Source organism: Apaloderma vittatum, unplaced genomic scaffold, assembly GCF_000703405.1.
Source record: "Apaloderma vittatum isolate BGI_N311 unplaced genomic scaffold, ASM70340v1 scaffold20792, whole genome shotgun sequence".
Lineage (NCBI taxonomy): Eukaryota > Metazoa > Chordata > Aves > Trogoniformes > Trogonidae > Apaloderma > Apaloderma vittatum.
The window spans coordinates 261-15,259 of record NW_009705504.1 but is presented as its reverse complement, the minus strand read 5'-3'; the positions used below and the strand labels follow the sequence as shown (position 1 = coordinate 15,259).

At 46.2% G+C, this 14,999-nt stretch overlaps 2 protein-coding genes across 2 annotated transcripts; one reads left to right on the top strand and one right to left on the bottom strand.

The window, feature by feature from the left end:
- Positions 1-74: 74 nt before the first annotated feature.
- On the top strand, positions 75-4,167 carry PMPCA (peptidase (mitochondrial processing) alpha; the record flags this gene model as incomplete). The annotated part of the gene is made up of 11 exons (XM_009865446.1): positions 75-154; positions 467-549; positions 843-937; positions 1,101-1,201; positions 1,594-1,857; positions 2,089-2,181; positions 2,420-2,538; positions 3,006-3,096; positions 3,220-3,282; positions 3,489-3,633; positions 3,965-4,167. Coding segments are annotated over 11 exons (1,337 nt in total), but the record flags the coding sequence as incomplete, so codon positions are not given.
- Positions 4,168-6,662: 2,495 nt separating this feature from the next.
- Positions 6,663-14,722, bottom strand: INPP5E (inositol polyphosphate-5-phosphatase, 72 kDa). The gene is made up of 10 exons (XM_009865445.1): positions 13,875-14,722; positions 11,980-12,103; positions 11,514-11,611; positions 10,888-11,012; positions 10,631-10,750; positions 10,144-10,251; positions 9,380-9,541; positions 8,729-8,844; positions 8,189-8,325; positions 6,663-7,097 (listed from the first exon to the last, which is right to left on the bottom strand). Exons 1-10 carry the CDS (start codon positions 14,720-14,722, stop codon positions 6,965-6,967), a joined length of 1,971 nt encoding a protein of 656 aa, XP_009863747.1. The 3' UTR covers positions 6,663-6,964.
- Positions 14,723-14,999: the final 277 nt, after the last annotated feature.

Genomic DNA, 14,999 nt, shown 5'->3' with positions numbered 1-14,999 from the left:
CCTCTCCGGGAGGAAGAGCTGCCTGAGACCCCACCTGAACCTTCCACTCTGACTTCTTCTCTCCTTCGCGGCAGTTCTCATAAATTCGGGATCGAGACACGAAGCAAAATACCTCAGCGGCATCTCTCACTTCTTGGAAAAGCTCGCCTTCTCCGTGAGTACCGTCGGGCTCCTCCGACCGAGATCCTGGGGTCTCGCACCGTAAATCCGGCGCTGGGGGCAGGGCCTGCTCCTTGCAGCAGTGCTGTGGGTCTGATCTGTTGAAATAGGCGGTGATGGCATTCCTAGTTAATTATTGTGACCGTAATTATATCTTGAAAGTCTGTTGTGCTTTCATCTCCAAGGTTAGTGAGCAGTAAACCGTTTGACTTAAAGAATGTAGAAGAAGATGCTTGTTCTGGGCTACACTGGAGGTTTATAAACAGTTATTGCTTTACTAATTAATCACGCTGGTATCTTCTCATAGTCCACAGCTCAGTTTGGCAGCAAAGACGAAATTCTCCTCACCTTAGAAAAGCACGGGGGCATTTGTGACTGCCAGGCGTCGAGGTATGATGCTTTCTCTGCGCTCTGTTACTGAAGTGTTTGTAACCCCCACAGTCGATTGAGTTGCCTTTTTCTGGTGTGTGGCAGTAAAAGCCAGTTTTTGCTTCTAAAGTGCAGAAATCCATTTGTGGCTGCTGCTACCGAAACCTGAAAGGGTTATAAAAGTTAGTTCTATTTCCTTTGGAGAGCATTTCACAAGTAATGGCCGAGCAGCTTTATCTGTGATCTCCGGATGCATTTACTGAATGATCCCAGAAGTAACTTCTCAGTGCAGAACCCATGTGCTTGTGTTGCAGGGACACTATAATGTACGCTGTTTCTGCGGATGCCAAGGGCCTGGACACGGTGGTCAACTTGCTGGCTGACGTAGCGCTACAGCCCAAGCTATCAGGTCTGGGAACATAAATCTCCGTCTCAAAAAAAGACTCCTATTGCATGACTTGCTGTTAGATTTCAGAACTGTTCATTAGATCGTGCTCATCAAGAAGCTGTCATGTAGCAATTGGGTATTTTGCATGGTGGTTGTTAATCTCTTGCTTTCTCTCTCGTTACAGATGAAGAAATTGAGATGACTCGAACAGCAATACGATTTGAGCTTGAAGACTTGAACATGAGACCTGATCCAGAGCCTCTCCTCACGGAAATGATCCATGCGGTAAAACACCGACAAGTCTACAGTTGCCTGTCTGAGACACGTTGCGTTATCTTCTTCAGTTTTTTCTCAACTTCATTTAGACTATTCTCAAAACAGATTTTTCTGTTATTCAGTTAGATCTCAGTGGCGGGAGAATTTTGCAGTCCCTCTACTTTGAAATCCTACATTCTACACCTGTGAGAGATTTTAACTGAACTAAAACCACCTGTCCCTTAGTTTTGTTGACGTGGGTGAGACCATGTTGTTGAATTACGCTCACATTAGTGAGAGAACGCCCAGGCTTTCCTTTCGTACACATTTCAAAACAAGTAGCCATAATTCTAAACCGGAGGTTTAGAGATGGAGGGGGCTGAAGGGATACTTGTTCCTTCAACGTGTCTGTTTCCTTTCAGGCAGCCTATGGAGACAACACAGTTGGGCTGAACAGGTTCTGCCCAGTGGAAAACACAGACAAAATCAATCGAGAAGTCCTGCACTCGTACCTGCGCAACTACTACACGCCCGACAGGATGGTGCTGGCCGGGGTGGGAATCGAGCACGAGCAGCTGGTGGAGTGTGCAAGGAAACACCTGCTTGGAGTGGAGCCCGTGTGGGGCACTGGGCAGGCCAAGGACGTGGACAGATCGGTGGCTCAGTACACGGGAGGCATTGTCAAGGTAAAAGGCAGGCGAAGGTGGCATCGTGCCTCCCCTGTTGGAGGTGCAGATTTGGATTTGAGGCTGTTTCTCTATAGGCTTTGCTTTTCTAACATATACTGTTCACAAATATGAGCCAAACCTGGCCGTGACAGCCATTACCTGGGTGATAGGTTAGTTATTAGGAGTGTACCGAGCTGGATACCATAGAGGTGAAAATGGGTCCTAATCCTTTGTCTGCCTTTCCCACAGGTTGAAAAAGATATGTCAGATGTGAGTCTGGGCCCTACTCCCATCCCAGAGCTCACCCACATCATGATTGGGTTAGAAAGCTGCTCATTTTTAGTAAGTATCAACCTCAGATCCTTTGGTTTGGGTGCCCTGTACTTGAAGAATCCCAAAATACTCTACCTCATTAGGTAAACACTGCTCTTGCTGCTGCAAATACAAACAGCTTTTTCACTGACAGTTTGATGAAGGCTTTTACTGACTTTTCTGCTCTTTTTACACCATGTTTCCCCCTCTTTCCTCAGCCCCTTGAGAGCTCTGCTATCAGCTGACTGAATTTCTTGTTGTAATTCAGGAGGAAGACTTCATTCCCTTTGCGGTGTTAAACATGATGATGGGAGGTGGTGGCTCGTTTTCAGCCGGAGGGCCTGGCAAGGGCATGTTCACGCGGCTGTACCTCAATGTGCTCAACAGGTCGGTTTGCAGAAACGGTCTTCTCTAGGCAGGTTCACATGGAAGCCTTCATCTTCTGAAAGCCAGCAGCCCCAGGTTTTACATCAGCTTATTCCTGCTTGAAACAAGCGGGTTTGATTTGTCAGCGGGCGCTTTGAGAGGGTGAAAGGGCAGAAGTGACCAGGAATCCTGTCTTCCTGTGCTAGTGCAATCCATCCTTTAACTGGGGAATCGTGACACAGTTGGCAGTAGGTCCCAGTAATGCTGCTCTGTGTTGTGCTGGGTTTGGTCTCGAGGATGCAAGTGGAGAGAAGGCAGTAAGACAGCAAATTGTCGGAGGCAGGGACTGATGGTTCTCACTGGTGTTGCCAAGAATCTTGAAAACAAATCCTGAAAATGCTAGGCAGGGCCTCGCTGTCTATGTTTGTTTAATTCTTATATTTAAACTCTGGGGTTCAAATTCTTAAATCCTGTTTGTGTGCTCGCAGGCACCACTGGATGTATAATGCAACCTCTTACCACCACAGTTACGAGGATACCGGCCTCCTGTGTATACATGCCAGTGCAGATCCCCGACAGGTACGCAGCCCCATATTCAAAGACAGGTGTCCTTAAAAAGGAATCCCATCGCTTATCACCAGACAATAATGTTAACAGAGTAAGCCCTGTCCTAATCGTCTGTCAATTATCTGCTTTCCCTAGGTTCGAGAGATGGTGGAAATCCTCACAAAAGAATTCATTCTAATGGCAGGAGCAGTAGGAGAGGTCAGCAGCCTAACTTGCGGAGGGTCTTTGAGCTGAAATATTGCCTTGCTACAATGAGTTTTTGTAGCTAAGTATGTTACACATTTCTGTGAAAATACAGTAACTTTAGCAACACATGAAGAGGAAGGCGTTTCCAGAACTCTAAGTGATATCTTGTACTCGAGAGCAGTGGCCAGACTTTTTTGAACATCTGTTTGTTCTTACAGGTAGAGCTTGAGCGAGCGAAGACGCAGCTGAAGTCCATGCTCATGATGAACCTGGAGTCTCGGCCAGTTATTTTTGAAGATGTGGGAAGGCAAGTGTTGGCAACAAACACAAGGAAGCTACCTCAGGAGCTCTGCGCCCTGATCAGTGAGTAGACAATGCTTTTCCTTGCCTTGACTGAATGGTGGGTGCAGTTGGGATGGGAGAACTTAAAACATATTCTTGCAGCACAGATTAATTGCCTTCGAAAGTCTGGGGCGCATAAAAACTGCAGGTCTGTATTCTGAACTCCTCAATTGTTTGCAGACCAGCACAATGCTTATTTTTGTCAGAAGAAAGGAAAAAAAACAAACATGAAAGAGAAGGTCTAGAGTTAGTGATGGAGTTTGTGAGTGTGGAGTCTGACTCAGCATTACAATAAAGCAGCTTCATGATATATAGGTCACAGCTCTGGCTATTTTTTATTTTTTTCCTGCAGGTCAGGTGAAATCTACAGATATCCGGAGAGTTGTCACGAAGATGCTTCATAAGAAACCAGCCGTGGCTGCACTGGGTGATTTAACAGATCTGCCCACTTACGAGCACATCCAGTCAGCGCTTTCCAGTAAGGACGGGCGACTCCCCCGGACGTACCGGCGCATATTTCATCCTGCACAGCTGACAGACTTGCTTCTTTTTTAATATGTTTTTGAGATTATAATATTGCTGTACGCCCTTCCCCCCATCTTTCCAGGCATACTGTGCAAACATGGAGCTATGCTACATCTGAGCAAAGCTGCTCCACAACACTGGGCTGCAAAAAGCACATTATGTTGGGCTGTAACGTCCCACCTTGGCTCTGGATAAGTACTTTGACCCTCTGAGTAGGTGACGAGAGAAGACGGGTGTATTCAGCCTTCTCTTGGCAGTGGGGAGAACACGGCAAGGCAAAATGCTCATCACTACACTGAAAGAAGTCGGTCACTGCTGGATGTTGCCATTTAATTGCATCAGCAGTAGAGGTGGGGCTGTCACGCCAGAGGCCCCAGCGTGTGCCCTTCTTGAGGAAGGTGGTGGCGTGTTAAAGAGCCTGGCTTACATATCTGAATTCAAAGAATATTTAGAGGTCTCTTTTTAAGACTAGGTCGAACTGAATTATCAAAATTCAGTAGCTGGTCCCCATGAGAAGTTAAGGCAATAATCAGCTTCCTGCAGTCCGGATCCATTGCATCAGTGGCATTTACCATCTGTCATCTGGCAGCGACTGAAGTCATAGGTCTGGAAATAACTTCATAATTTTGGTAGAGCTCAGAGGAAAGTAAACTTGTAACGTAAGTTTCTGTGGAGCATCACCCAGAGATGCTGTGCATACTGCTACATGGGCGCTTCTCCAGAATCAAAGGGATGCTATTCTCTCGTTCACTTGCAAGTAAAAAAACTGTGCTAAAGAATTAAAGTTCTTTTACTCCAGAGGTGGTATCCAAACAAAGTTATTAAAGGAGCTGCTGTACCTTCAACTCATACCCAATTTCATCATTGTCGCTCAGATGAACTTAAATACAAAAAGACGTAATGGTCAGTCTCACAGCAGAAATGTCGCTCAGCTAGGATTCAAGATCAACAAAATGACATTTAGAAAGCTTAGGATCCTGAAAGTGACTGACACTGTGGTATGGAGAGACAGGAGGTGCCACACATTTGGCATAGTGAAGAAAAGGAAACCCAAAAGAGAGGAATAAACATTTAATTTATGTAATCCCCTGACATGTAGGCTTAAAAACGACAACAGCTGCATTGCAGCACTTGACTGGCTCGGTGTGTGTTGTAAGGAGCAAGCAAACTGGGAGCAGAACGCTGCGACGCAGCTGTTACCTGCTCTGTCCCCAAACCTTTCCTCATGCAACTAAAAGAAAGCACGGTGCATCGCTTCTCGTGGAACCCACAGCATGGAACTGCTACTCAGTTGTTGTGTCTGTTTGTAAGAAAATAAAAGAGACCTCTTGGTTACTAGAACGAGTGATAAATGCTCTGAAATTCATCAGCTGCTGGCTGGGTTTCTTGCACTGGGAGGTGATCCCAAAGAAATCTGTCTCGCTTTTCCAGCTGAAGACAAGTGCCTTGGGTCCCCCCCTTGGTTAGCATGCGTCACACCGTCAAAAAACAGTAGTTCTGACAACCCTGCAATAAGAGCTGGCTCTCATTTAAAGTATTGCATTAATTTATTTGTATTCCTTTAAAAAGAAAGGAAATATCCGATGGCTACAGGCAGATCAGTGCCATAAATTTTTGTACCGCAGAACAAAACCGCAGAGCTTTTGTCCCAAGCTCTGTCTTGGACAGGTTGCATAGTTAGCAGCACTTCCTCCAAGTTGTTTGCACGGTGTTCTGTCTGCTAAGGTGAGTAATGGTCCTGCCGATCTGTGCCCATGGAGAGTTTTTAATTATTAGCTGTACTTAACGCTTTACCAGTGCTGTGCTGGTCCATGGAATATGTTGAGCCTTAAGACAACGCTACTGCAAAACCAGCAAGTTATTCACAGTTGACAGAATTGGGGGAAAAAAATGAAAAAAAAAAAGGAACTCCCTGTAACCAGAGGTAATGGAACTGCGCTGATCTGACTGGCAGCAGCTTCTCTGCATGATTCCCTGGGATCCTCACTTGACGTCACAATCGCTTTGGTGAAGGGTTACACAGTAGCTGTACTCAGACCGTTATTTTCAAGTCAAAGAGTCCTGCTGCTGAAGGCAGGTACGGTTTTACTGCCCCTGGGCAGGACAAGGGAGTTAAAGAAGGGATTGTTTCAGTCTCAACAGCCAAACAGATGGTGTGAGAGATTGGTATTTACCCCCTTAGGAAGAGAAGGCCTGTAGAATAATTCCTGAAAGGCAATGTTTCTACACTTCAGAGGTACAGCAGTACATTCACGCAGGTCTTGCTGTAGAGGACCAAAAAAGCCCAACACAGGAGCACCATCCTTACACACAAAAACCGGCCCACGTTTCCTGTCTGGTCCCTGTTAACACATTTTACAGAATACTGGACACTGGCTACAGATAAGGAGAAAACAAAATACCACCCCACAACATAGGTAAGCATACCAGATCAAATCAAACAAAACCAGACAAAAACGTTCACCTTTCTGCAGGCTTTTCTTAGGTCCCCAGTGATGCCAGTTCCAGCAGCGGTGCCCCCTGCCTGGAGTCATCTTAGAACCAAGAGACTGCACCTGGTTTCTCCCAAGGACAGTATGGTTAAAAATAAATCGATTACATCTGTCGGGATGGATGTCCTAAATAACTGACTCCGTTTTCTTCAGCAAAAGCACTTGAGCTACATGGATTAGCTCATGCAAATGAATCCAGGATGAGGTTTAAGACATTCTTCACAAGCCGCAGGAACTGCCAGAGGTGCTTAAGCAGACAATTCCTTGCCAAGTTTGCCATGGCCTGAAATCCTCTTTCCGGGCACCTCTAACACAAGCATCGCAGAGTTCTCAGCTCAGGAAATGCTACATATGCTGCTGGATTTTTGGTCCTTTTGCTCTCGCCGTTTCTGAAGTTCCCTTGTAATCCGCCTCTTTATTCCGATTAAATAGAGTTCTCTGTCAAACTGCCCTGCAGCAAGTGGAATGCTACAATACAAACAGAAACAATTAGGTCAAGGCACAAATATGTTCTGGTTTGCCCAACTTTTCCCAACTAGTTCATACAACAAAGGCCAGACACCTAACTTTTACTTGCTTAAAGCCTTTGGCTGCTGCTGTGGGAGAAAATGGGTAAAAGAAAGTTGTTTCCTCCACAGCAACCCCTTAATGTTTTTCACAACACATTTCAATGAAGAAAGCATTGGTTGTAAAAGGCAAATGTGCTTTCAATTTAAGCACGAACGTGCCTGCATTCATAAGGGGCATACACGGAGGACATTCTTTGTGACACTAAAAAAACCCCCCCACTTATCTCCAAAACTAAACCGTTAACTTGGTGTGGTCGCTGGTACGGTTTCACGCACCTTGGTCTGTTCTAGAGAGGCCAGAAGGAAACCCCAGCTTCACAGACTCTGCAGTACTTCTATTTAATGGGTATTTAATACCCATAAACAAGCAACCAAAAAAATCCCAATTCGAATTGCACGGCTGATCAAGTGCTTTGAAAAGTCACCATTTTTCTAGATGCTTGGGGTCTTGAAACTCCTCACCAGGCAACTCACAGAGAAGAGACTAATTACTTTGCAGTTCCTTAACCAAATTTTCTAAGGAGTTCTACTAGCACAACAGCACAGAGTGGGACATGAAGAACTCGGAGGATCTCAAAACACCCACTGACATATAATTATGCTGAAATGTAGCCCCCACCGGGGAGGGAAAACAACAACATTGATCCCAGAGAGGGAAAGTCAGATGAAAGCTGTCCATGCTTACAGGAAAAACTGTGAGCTGCATCTCAGGTGGAACACAGATTTATAGCCAACTGCAAACTAAAACTCCGTTGATGTCCCTCAGGAGGATTAAGGGACCTGGCAGCAGGGATTTCCGATGTCAGCGCAAGCTTTAAGGAATCTTGCTGCTCTGACTACTGAGAGCGCACACTGTGTACAAAACAAACGTGCTGCGGAGAGCGACATGGGACAAACACTGTTCCAGGAACTCTCCTGAGAGGACCGACTCCAAACAGGAGCGAATCCTCAGGATCACTGGAGCTACGTGCAATCACAGGAGGTACTAACTTGTCTCTGCCAGGCCTCACTTTCACACGGAACAAGGCAAACACAGGCCGATGGTCTGAAGTTTTGATCACGGGACAAGATGAGTACTTGACAGCGTGGATGTCATCTCTGTACCGACTGCGGTATACAACTCGATCCTGGGAGGCAGAGAGAGAGGGGAGACTGATGGGCATTCCCTTGGCACATCCCCCCGGGAGAGCAGCACTGGTTCACAAGAGAAAATCCACTCATTTATCACACGCCACTTAGTGAAATTAAGTGTCACGGACAGGGATACATTCCTGAAGAATGTGTGTCCAGCCCCAGGAGCCGTTCTGTGCTCGGTTCGGAGCACAGCGGGGAATGCACTGGAGCAGGATGTAAGGCAGGGAAACTAAGATTAGCAGCCTGTGCCAAACTTTCTAGGGGCTCACAGATCCAGCAATTCTTTCCTCCAAACCAGCTGCCCTGTTGCCCTTAAGTGACAAATCTCAGGGTGAGTGAGGCAGGCGTGAAGCTGAGCAGCCCTTCCGAGCACACGGCTCTGAAACCGTCCCTTACCGTGTAGGAAGGGGTCCTTTGTTTGGAAGTGGTGTCATAACTGTCTTTTCCTATGTCAAACTTGTAGGAAGGACGGAAATGAATGTCAGCCTCCTGGAATCCTTTGAAAATAGACCCTGTAGGGGAAGAATAGAACAGCATGAACAACAAATTTCTCCTCCCTAAGAACCCGGCACACTTTCTGCCTTTATTCAATGTCGCTGGTTAGAAACAACAGCTGTCTACATATGTGACTAGAAAAACCTGGGCTTGGGCTCCAGGAAGGAAGCAAGCTCAAGTTCTTACATAGTGAGGACAAAAAGTAGCCAGTGGCTATTTAGTCAGTGGCAAGTTAAACAAAGAATACCTGGTGCACACCCCTCCCCTTTCATGGAAAGCTCCTGACGCTTTGCCAAGGCCAGCTGTTCAAATCCAAACGCCCCCCACACTGTGACAGGATGATGTCCAGTTTATAGAGGAGTCAGAGCAATAAACAGCTTGGGAGATTACACTGACAAATAGCAAAAAGCCCCTTGTACAGATGTATCTGACAACTGCCAACGTCCTTTTTTGGGGTGAACTTAACAAGAGAAAGAAGGAAAGGTCTCTAGGAGATAGGGATTTGGCTGTAATTATGTGTATGCATAGATCTCGCTGTTCCTGGCGGCTCACCTCTACTCATTTCACTAGTGAGCTGGTCATACGCCAGTAGCTTGGACACGTCTGTTTCTGGGTTCTGGTTCAAGATGGAATCCACAGTCTCGCGATCCTTATTTAGCCGGAAGTTGAAGTCACCAAACCAGAACACTTCATCAAACCGAGTGGTGACATCACCTGCAAATTCAAGTCAGAAGTGTCAGTATAAAGGCAAACATCCTGAAAACCTGAAAAGTTCTGAAAGCAAAAAAAAAAAAAAAAAGCCACACTTTTCTTCCCTGAAGCTACAGCTACATGTTCCTTAAAATGAAACTCAAGTTAATCCTTTCAAAGTGAGAGCGACATGACCCATAGCTCACTGAGAGTGCTGCTAGATATGTTCAAGGAACAGGCACAAATTCTTTCTTTTTACTACTAGGATATAGTACTTAAGCATGTTTCTGCCTAAAACCATCACAAAATGTGGTAACAATAAACCAGTAGAAAACAGAACGAAAATTTTTAAAAATCGTAGAAAAAGCTGAAAAGATACAGAGTATCTGTAGGGCCTAAAACCAGTATGAACATAAACAGCTGTGGTGCAGATAAAGAGTAAATCTCTCCAGAAAAAGGGCGTAGCCACATATCTAGGAATCGCATAAACAGCACAGTATTAAGGAACAATAATAGAATTTGGCAAACGCAATTAGCACTCTCATTCTCTCACCCTTAGCACAGACTGAAAGGCAATGCACAAACTCTGCTCGTTTGGGCTCCCACACAAGCAGTTTCCCACTTACTAGAACTGGATCGATAGGGGTTTGTGTCTGGAACGTTCTTGGGAAGTGTAAGGGTTTGAATGGTTTTATTGTAGTCCAGTTTCCTCTCATTCACCTTACTGTCCCCAGCTGAAAGACAGAGATCCCATTACTGCCAACAATGCACTTTTTTTCATTCAAGTATCACTTTTGCTTCTAACAAAGGACATCAGACATTTTCCATGTGTAAAATGTAACACTCTGACCCAGGGAGCACACACACTGAAAAATAATGACAGAAACTATAGAAAAAGGGACATAATAATTGTGCAGTTCATGTCTAAACCCTATTTCTTTTTAAGTTTGCTACCAAAAATCCTCCCCCTTTATTGCTCTCAGCTCAGCAGTCCTGAGCTTTGACTTAAGTCTGTCCTGAGCCTCTAACCCCCCTGCAGTTTTTTTCCTTTTGCAAAGCAACCCCCCTCCTCCCTCAATCAGGACACTTCTAACAAGATTGTAGGTGTCTTACACGTGAAGTGGGAGGTGATGAAGAGAAAGGAGGTCCCAAAAAACGTGAAGCAGATTCCCAGAGCTCCCTTGGTTTTGATCTGAGACACGATTCGAGTTGTCACCGTGGCATACTCCACTTCTGGAAGGAAAAAAAAGAAGCCACTTTTACTGAAAAGCCTCTAGAGACAGTGAGGGACAGCCTCAGAGAAAAGGACAAGACAGCTGGTGGCAGCAGCTTTCTCCTGCCCGCTCTCCAGCCCTTCCTGGAGCACACACCTGAGCAGAACCAGATCAGGTCCCTCCGAATGAAGACCGACATGTAGAGCACCCCATGCGCTGCAGAGTAGAGCATGACGTAGTGGGGGCCTAACGTCTCCTGCAGGCGGATCTCCCACTCTCTTCTGCAGGAAGGAACAGCAGCTGCGTCACGAGGACAGTAGGAGACACAATAACCAGAACAGGACATCGGCATTGTGAAAACAGAGCGATCTCTCTGGTGAAAACAGAGGCCAACGGCCAGTCTGTGAGCTACAGCACGGCCGGCTCCGACCGATGGTCAGACGACCACAGAAAAAAGCAAGGAGTTTTGCTATCGGCTGCCCTGGCGACAGGACCAAGTTCTGTATTTACAGATTTTGGTCACATTTTCCTCTAAACCCCATTTCTCCTAGTGCTCATGCAAGAGAACTCAATGTATTATTAAGAGGCGTCCCTGCCCATGACAGGGAGGTTGGACTAGATGTTCTCCAAGGTCCCTTCCAGCCTAGGCCATTCTAGGATTCTATGATTAAATGGTTTATAGAAAATATTAAGAATATGATGGCGACTATTTCCAGACTAATTAAAAGCAAAGTAATTAGTTAACAGTAAAAGAGGATGGTTCATTACATTGTTTTTTCTACCTGTCTGGACAGCCTTCTTGAACCCCAATGACATACATGTCCTGGGCGTAGTCAGGATCGGTTGGTAATAAGAAGTCATCCAGATTCACTGGAAGTTCCTATTGTTAAAAAAAGAAAAAGTTAATAGTTAAACCAGCGATATTAGTTATGCAAAGATTTACTAGAAAAGTACAAGAAAAGCACAGGCTAAGCTACAAGTTCCACAGCATAGGCAAACATTTTAGGCTTCAAAAACTAAGTTAAAATTTTCCTTCCCAAAGGCGAACTTCAGCTGCTGCTGCCCTGGCAGTAACCAAGACCCCACAGCTCAGCCCTGCGGGCCAGTAACGCGATGTTTCCAATCTCCTGCGGTGCTCGCTTTTTACCAAGCAACACAGTCATGAATGGAAATAAACACACTGCACCAGTCCTTGCAGAAAAGATGGGATAACTGGCAAAAGACCCGTGGAGACTTCTGTGCACGTACCTTCTGACCCTGCATGTTCCACGTGGCCACAAAAATTCCAATATTCCGATCAGGGAAGTATCTGCTAAGTTCTTCTGCTCCCAGTAAGGCACCACTCGCCAGAAGGCTGCCTTCCAAATAGCTTCTGTGAACAGCAGACCCACAGAAGAGTACGTAAGGAAACCGCTGGACAGTTGGAATGATGATTTATAACACTTGAATCTTGAGCTAATCAAGACTCTTTACCTCAAGAAAAAGGTATTTAATACTTATCTGCTGTTCTGCTTGCATAAAGTTCGTTAGAACGTTCTAATCCTTACAGACAGTTCACAGATCACATGCAAAATAACAAAACTACTGTCACAAAACAGCATTTTCAAAGTCAGGACATGAGTATGACGGCGAGACTGCTGCTGCACAGGTTCAGTGTTGAGAAGACTGAAGCCACCCAGAGAACTTCAATCTCCCTAATACTCGCCACAGCGACAAAACGAAGACATTGGTTTGATACCTGAGCATCTTGAAGGGATTCACTTTATTTAAAACATGAAAATAGCTCTGCCATTCCCAGTGTTCTGGCACCAAGCTGCTCCCAAGCAACTCTTAAAACTCACGTTCTTCCTTCACTTCTGCTGATCAAATTAGCTTTTAAGTCATCGTTTTATTGTGGCTGAGGTCTAAGAGAATATTGCGTAGGAAGCAGACAGATCTGCCCCAGCTGCCTGCCTCTCAGAGAAGATGTTGCTTACAAAAGCAAGGGGTACTGGCAAAAGGACTGCAAGTTAAATAAGCATTTTTAATCTTGCTTAAGCTCTGCAAATAGCAATGCCAGCATCATGTCAGGGCAACATGTGGTGCAGCACACTGGTCCACCCAGCTGCCCACCTGAGTCCCACGGCTTCTTCATGGCAAGCAAGTAACAATCTATCGTTGGGGCTTTCTGACCAGGTAGTAACGCTTTCTCTTAGAATTATTTTCCCTCTTACCACTGACTCCCACTCTTCGGCTCCTTCGAGGTCTTGCAGATCGTCTATAACCTAGAACCTTTAGCTGAGACCTGGGCATCCTTTACCTTTTAACGTGTTTCCTAACCTGCAGCACCATCAACAAGGCTGGTTGCAGGGCTTGTGCTGCGTGCTGGCAGGTCTTCGCAAAGAGAGGGTCTGCAGCCAACACAGGGAGAGGATTCGACATGCTCCCAAGCAGATTAAGGGACTCCTGCAGTTCCCTCCAATCAGCAATCTAAACTTAACTCCAACGAAGACAAACAAGCAACCAGAGCAAAAGGTCAGGGCTACGCTAGGAGAAAGTGCCGAGATGCGAGTGGAATCACACCGTTCCTGAAGAGACTGCTGGAAAAGGGAGGCAGAGGAGCTCCTGTGAGAAACTGAAGCAGTTCACAGCACCTGGTGTGATCCTGCCAGAAGCCAAACAAGCTCAACATCTGCAGAGGACCCTCAGCACCTTGTAGGACTCTGATAGTCCTGCATGTACTGCATAAGAGTTTCAAGCTAAATATTTAGGCTTTTTCCCCTGCATTTCAGTTCAAGCTCAACGTACCTTCAGATTTTAAGTAAAATAATAAAATATAGTTTTTTCCAAATGTCAGCATGCTCAGCTACTGCTTCTTAATTTTCAAAACGGGTTACTTAAACACTACAAGCAAGCTGACGGCAAATCAAACATATTCATGAAAAACAACACACAGCTGAAAGGAGCAGATATAGTGTATTTGGACTAATCTCTCCATCTTCGACCTGCTTCCAGCCTCCACAGCAGGTTAAACAACACAGAACAACTTCTGCGCTTCACCGATTGGTGGGAAATTCCCCACCTCCACTCAGCAGGATTCTGCAGGGCAGCTGGCTCCCGGCAAACACACCTCAAACGTCGCCACGAGAAGTTGGGGCACATACCTGCTTCGAACATCCTTGGAGCGAATGGGAGTGAGCAGGCTGAACGTAGATTTCATGGACTCCGTGGAGCAATTATCATAGACCATCCCGTTGCCGTGTAGCCTGGTATCGCTCAAGCTGCTGCTCACCCTTCCAAACTTGTGCTGAGAATAATGCCGATAATCCATATAATCTGAGTCAATCTTATTAGCTGTCCTCAGTGTGTGAGAGGCCACGTTGAGCTCCATGGGTGGCAGAGGTCGAGCCGGCACTATTTGCGACAGCCGGGGTTTGCCGCCCACAAACGCTTTCCCCCGCAGAAGCCCACCAAAGGCACTGGAGATCTCGGAGGCTCGTTTCCCCAGGTCAGAGGTGCCTCCTCTGCTCTTCCCCACGGGACTGGCTTCTTCCGAGGCGTCTGGCGAACTGTGCAAGGAATCCTGCTGGCAGGGGCTCACCCTACCCCTGACGAGAGGGCTGAGGGACGCCTCCTGCAGGGAACCGTTTGAGGAACTCGTCTCATTAGGATCGGTCAGACTTTCCTGACTCGTTCTAAACCGCCTCCACCTCCTCCAGCTCTTCTCATCCAGAGATGCAGCACGCTCCAGCCGGGGTTTCCGAGGAGGTCTTGGGGTGATCGATTTAATTTTCATATTAGCTTTGAGTTCACCCGGTAGAACCTTTAAGGTTTCATTTAAAGAAGTGCCTGCACTCGGACAATCTTCAAAGGTAAGCACCCCATTGCCACCAGCCTCCTTCTTTGCTGCTCTGCCAGCTTTTTTAGCGTGCAGGTCCTGTACAGCTCCACCCTCTGTGCTCTGAGGAACACAAGCCCCTGAGTGCTGTGGAAATCCATTTGGAGTACTCATTCTCCCCCAGGGTACCAGCTATGGACACTGCTCCATAGAAAACATTCCTCACAGGACAGCTTTCTTCCCTCGCTTACCCTGTACGTTCACAGGGCTTTAACCAAGCCAGAAAGCCATGGAAATTGAAGATCGCTCAGTCCTTAGGTGAGAAAGAACGGCAGGCGCACGCGTAGGCAGATGCATCATCCGTAAAATTTCAAGAGCTGGGATACCTGGAATTTCCCAAGGGAAACACGAAAGAATAAAAATTTATTGAGCTGCAAACTCTGCACCTTAA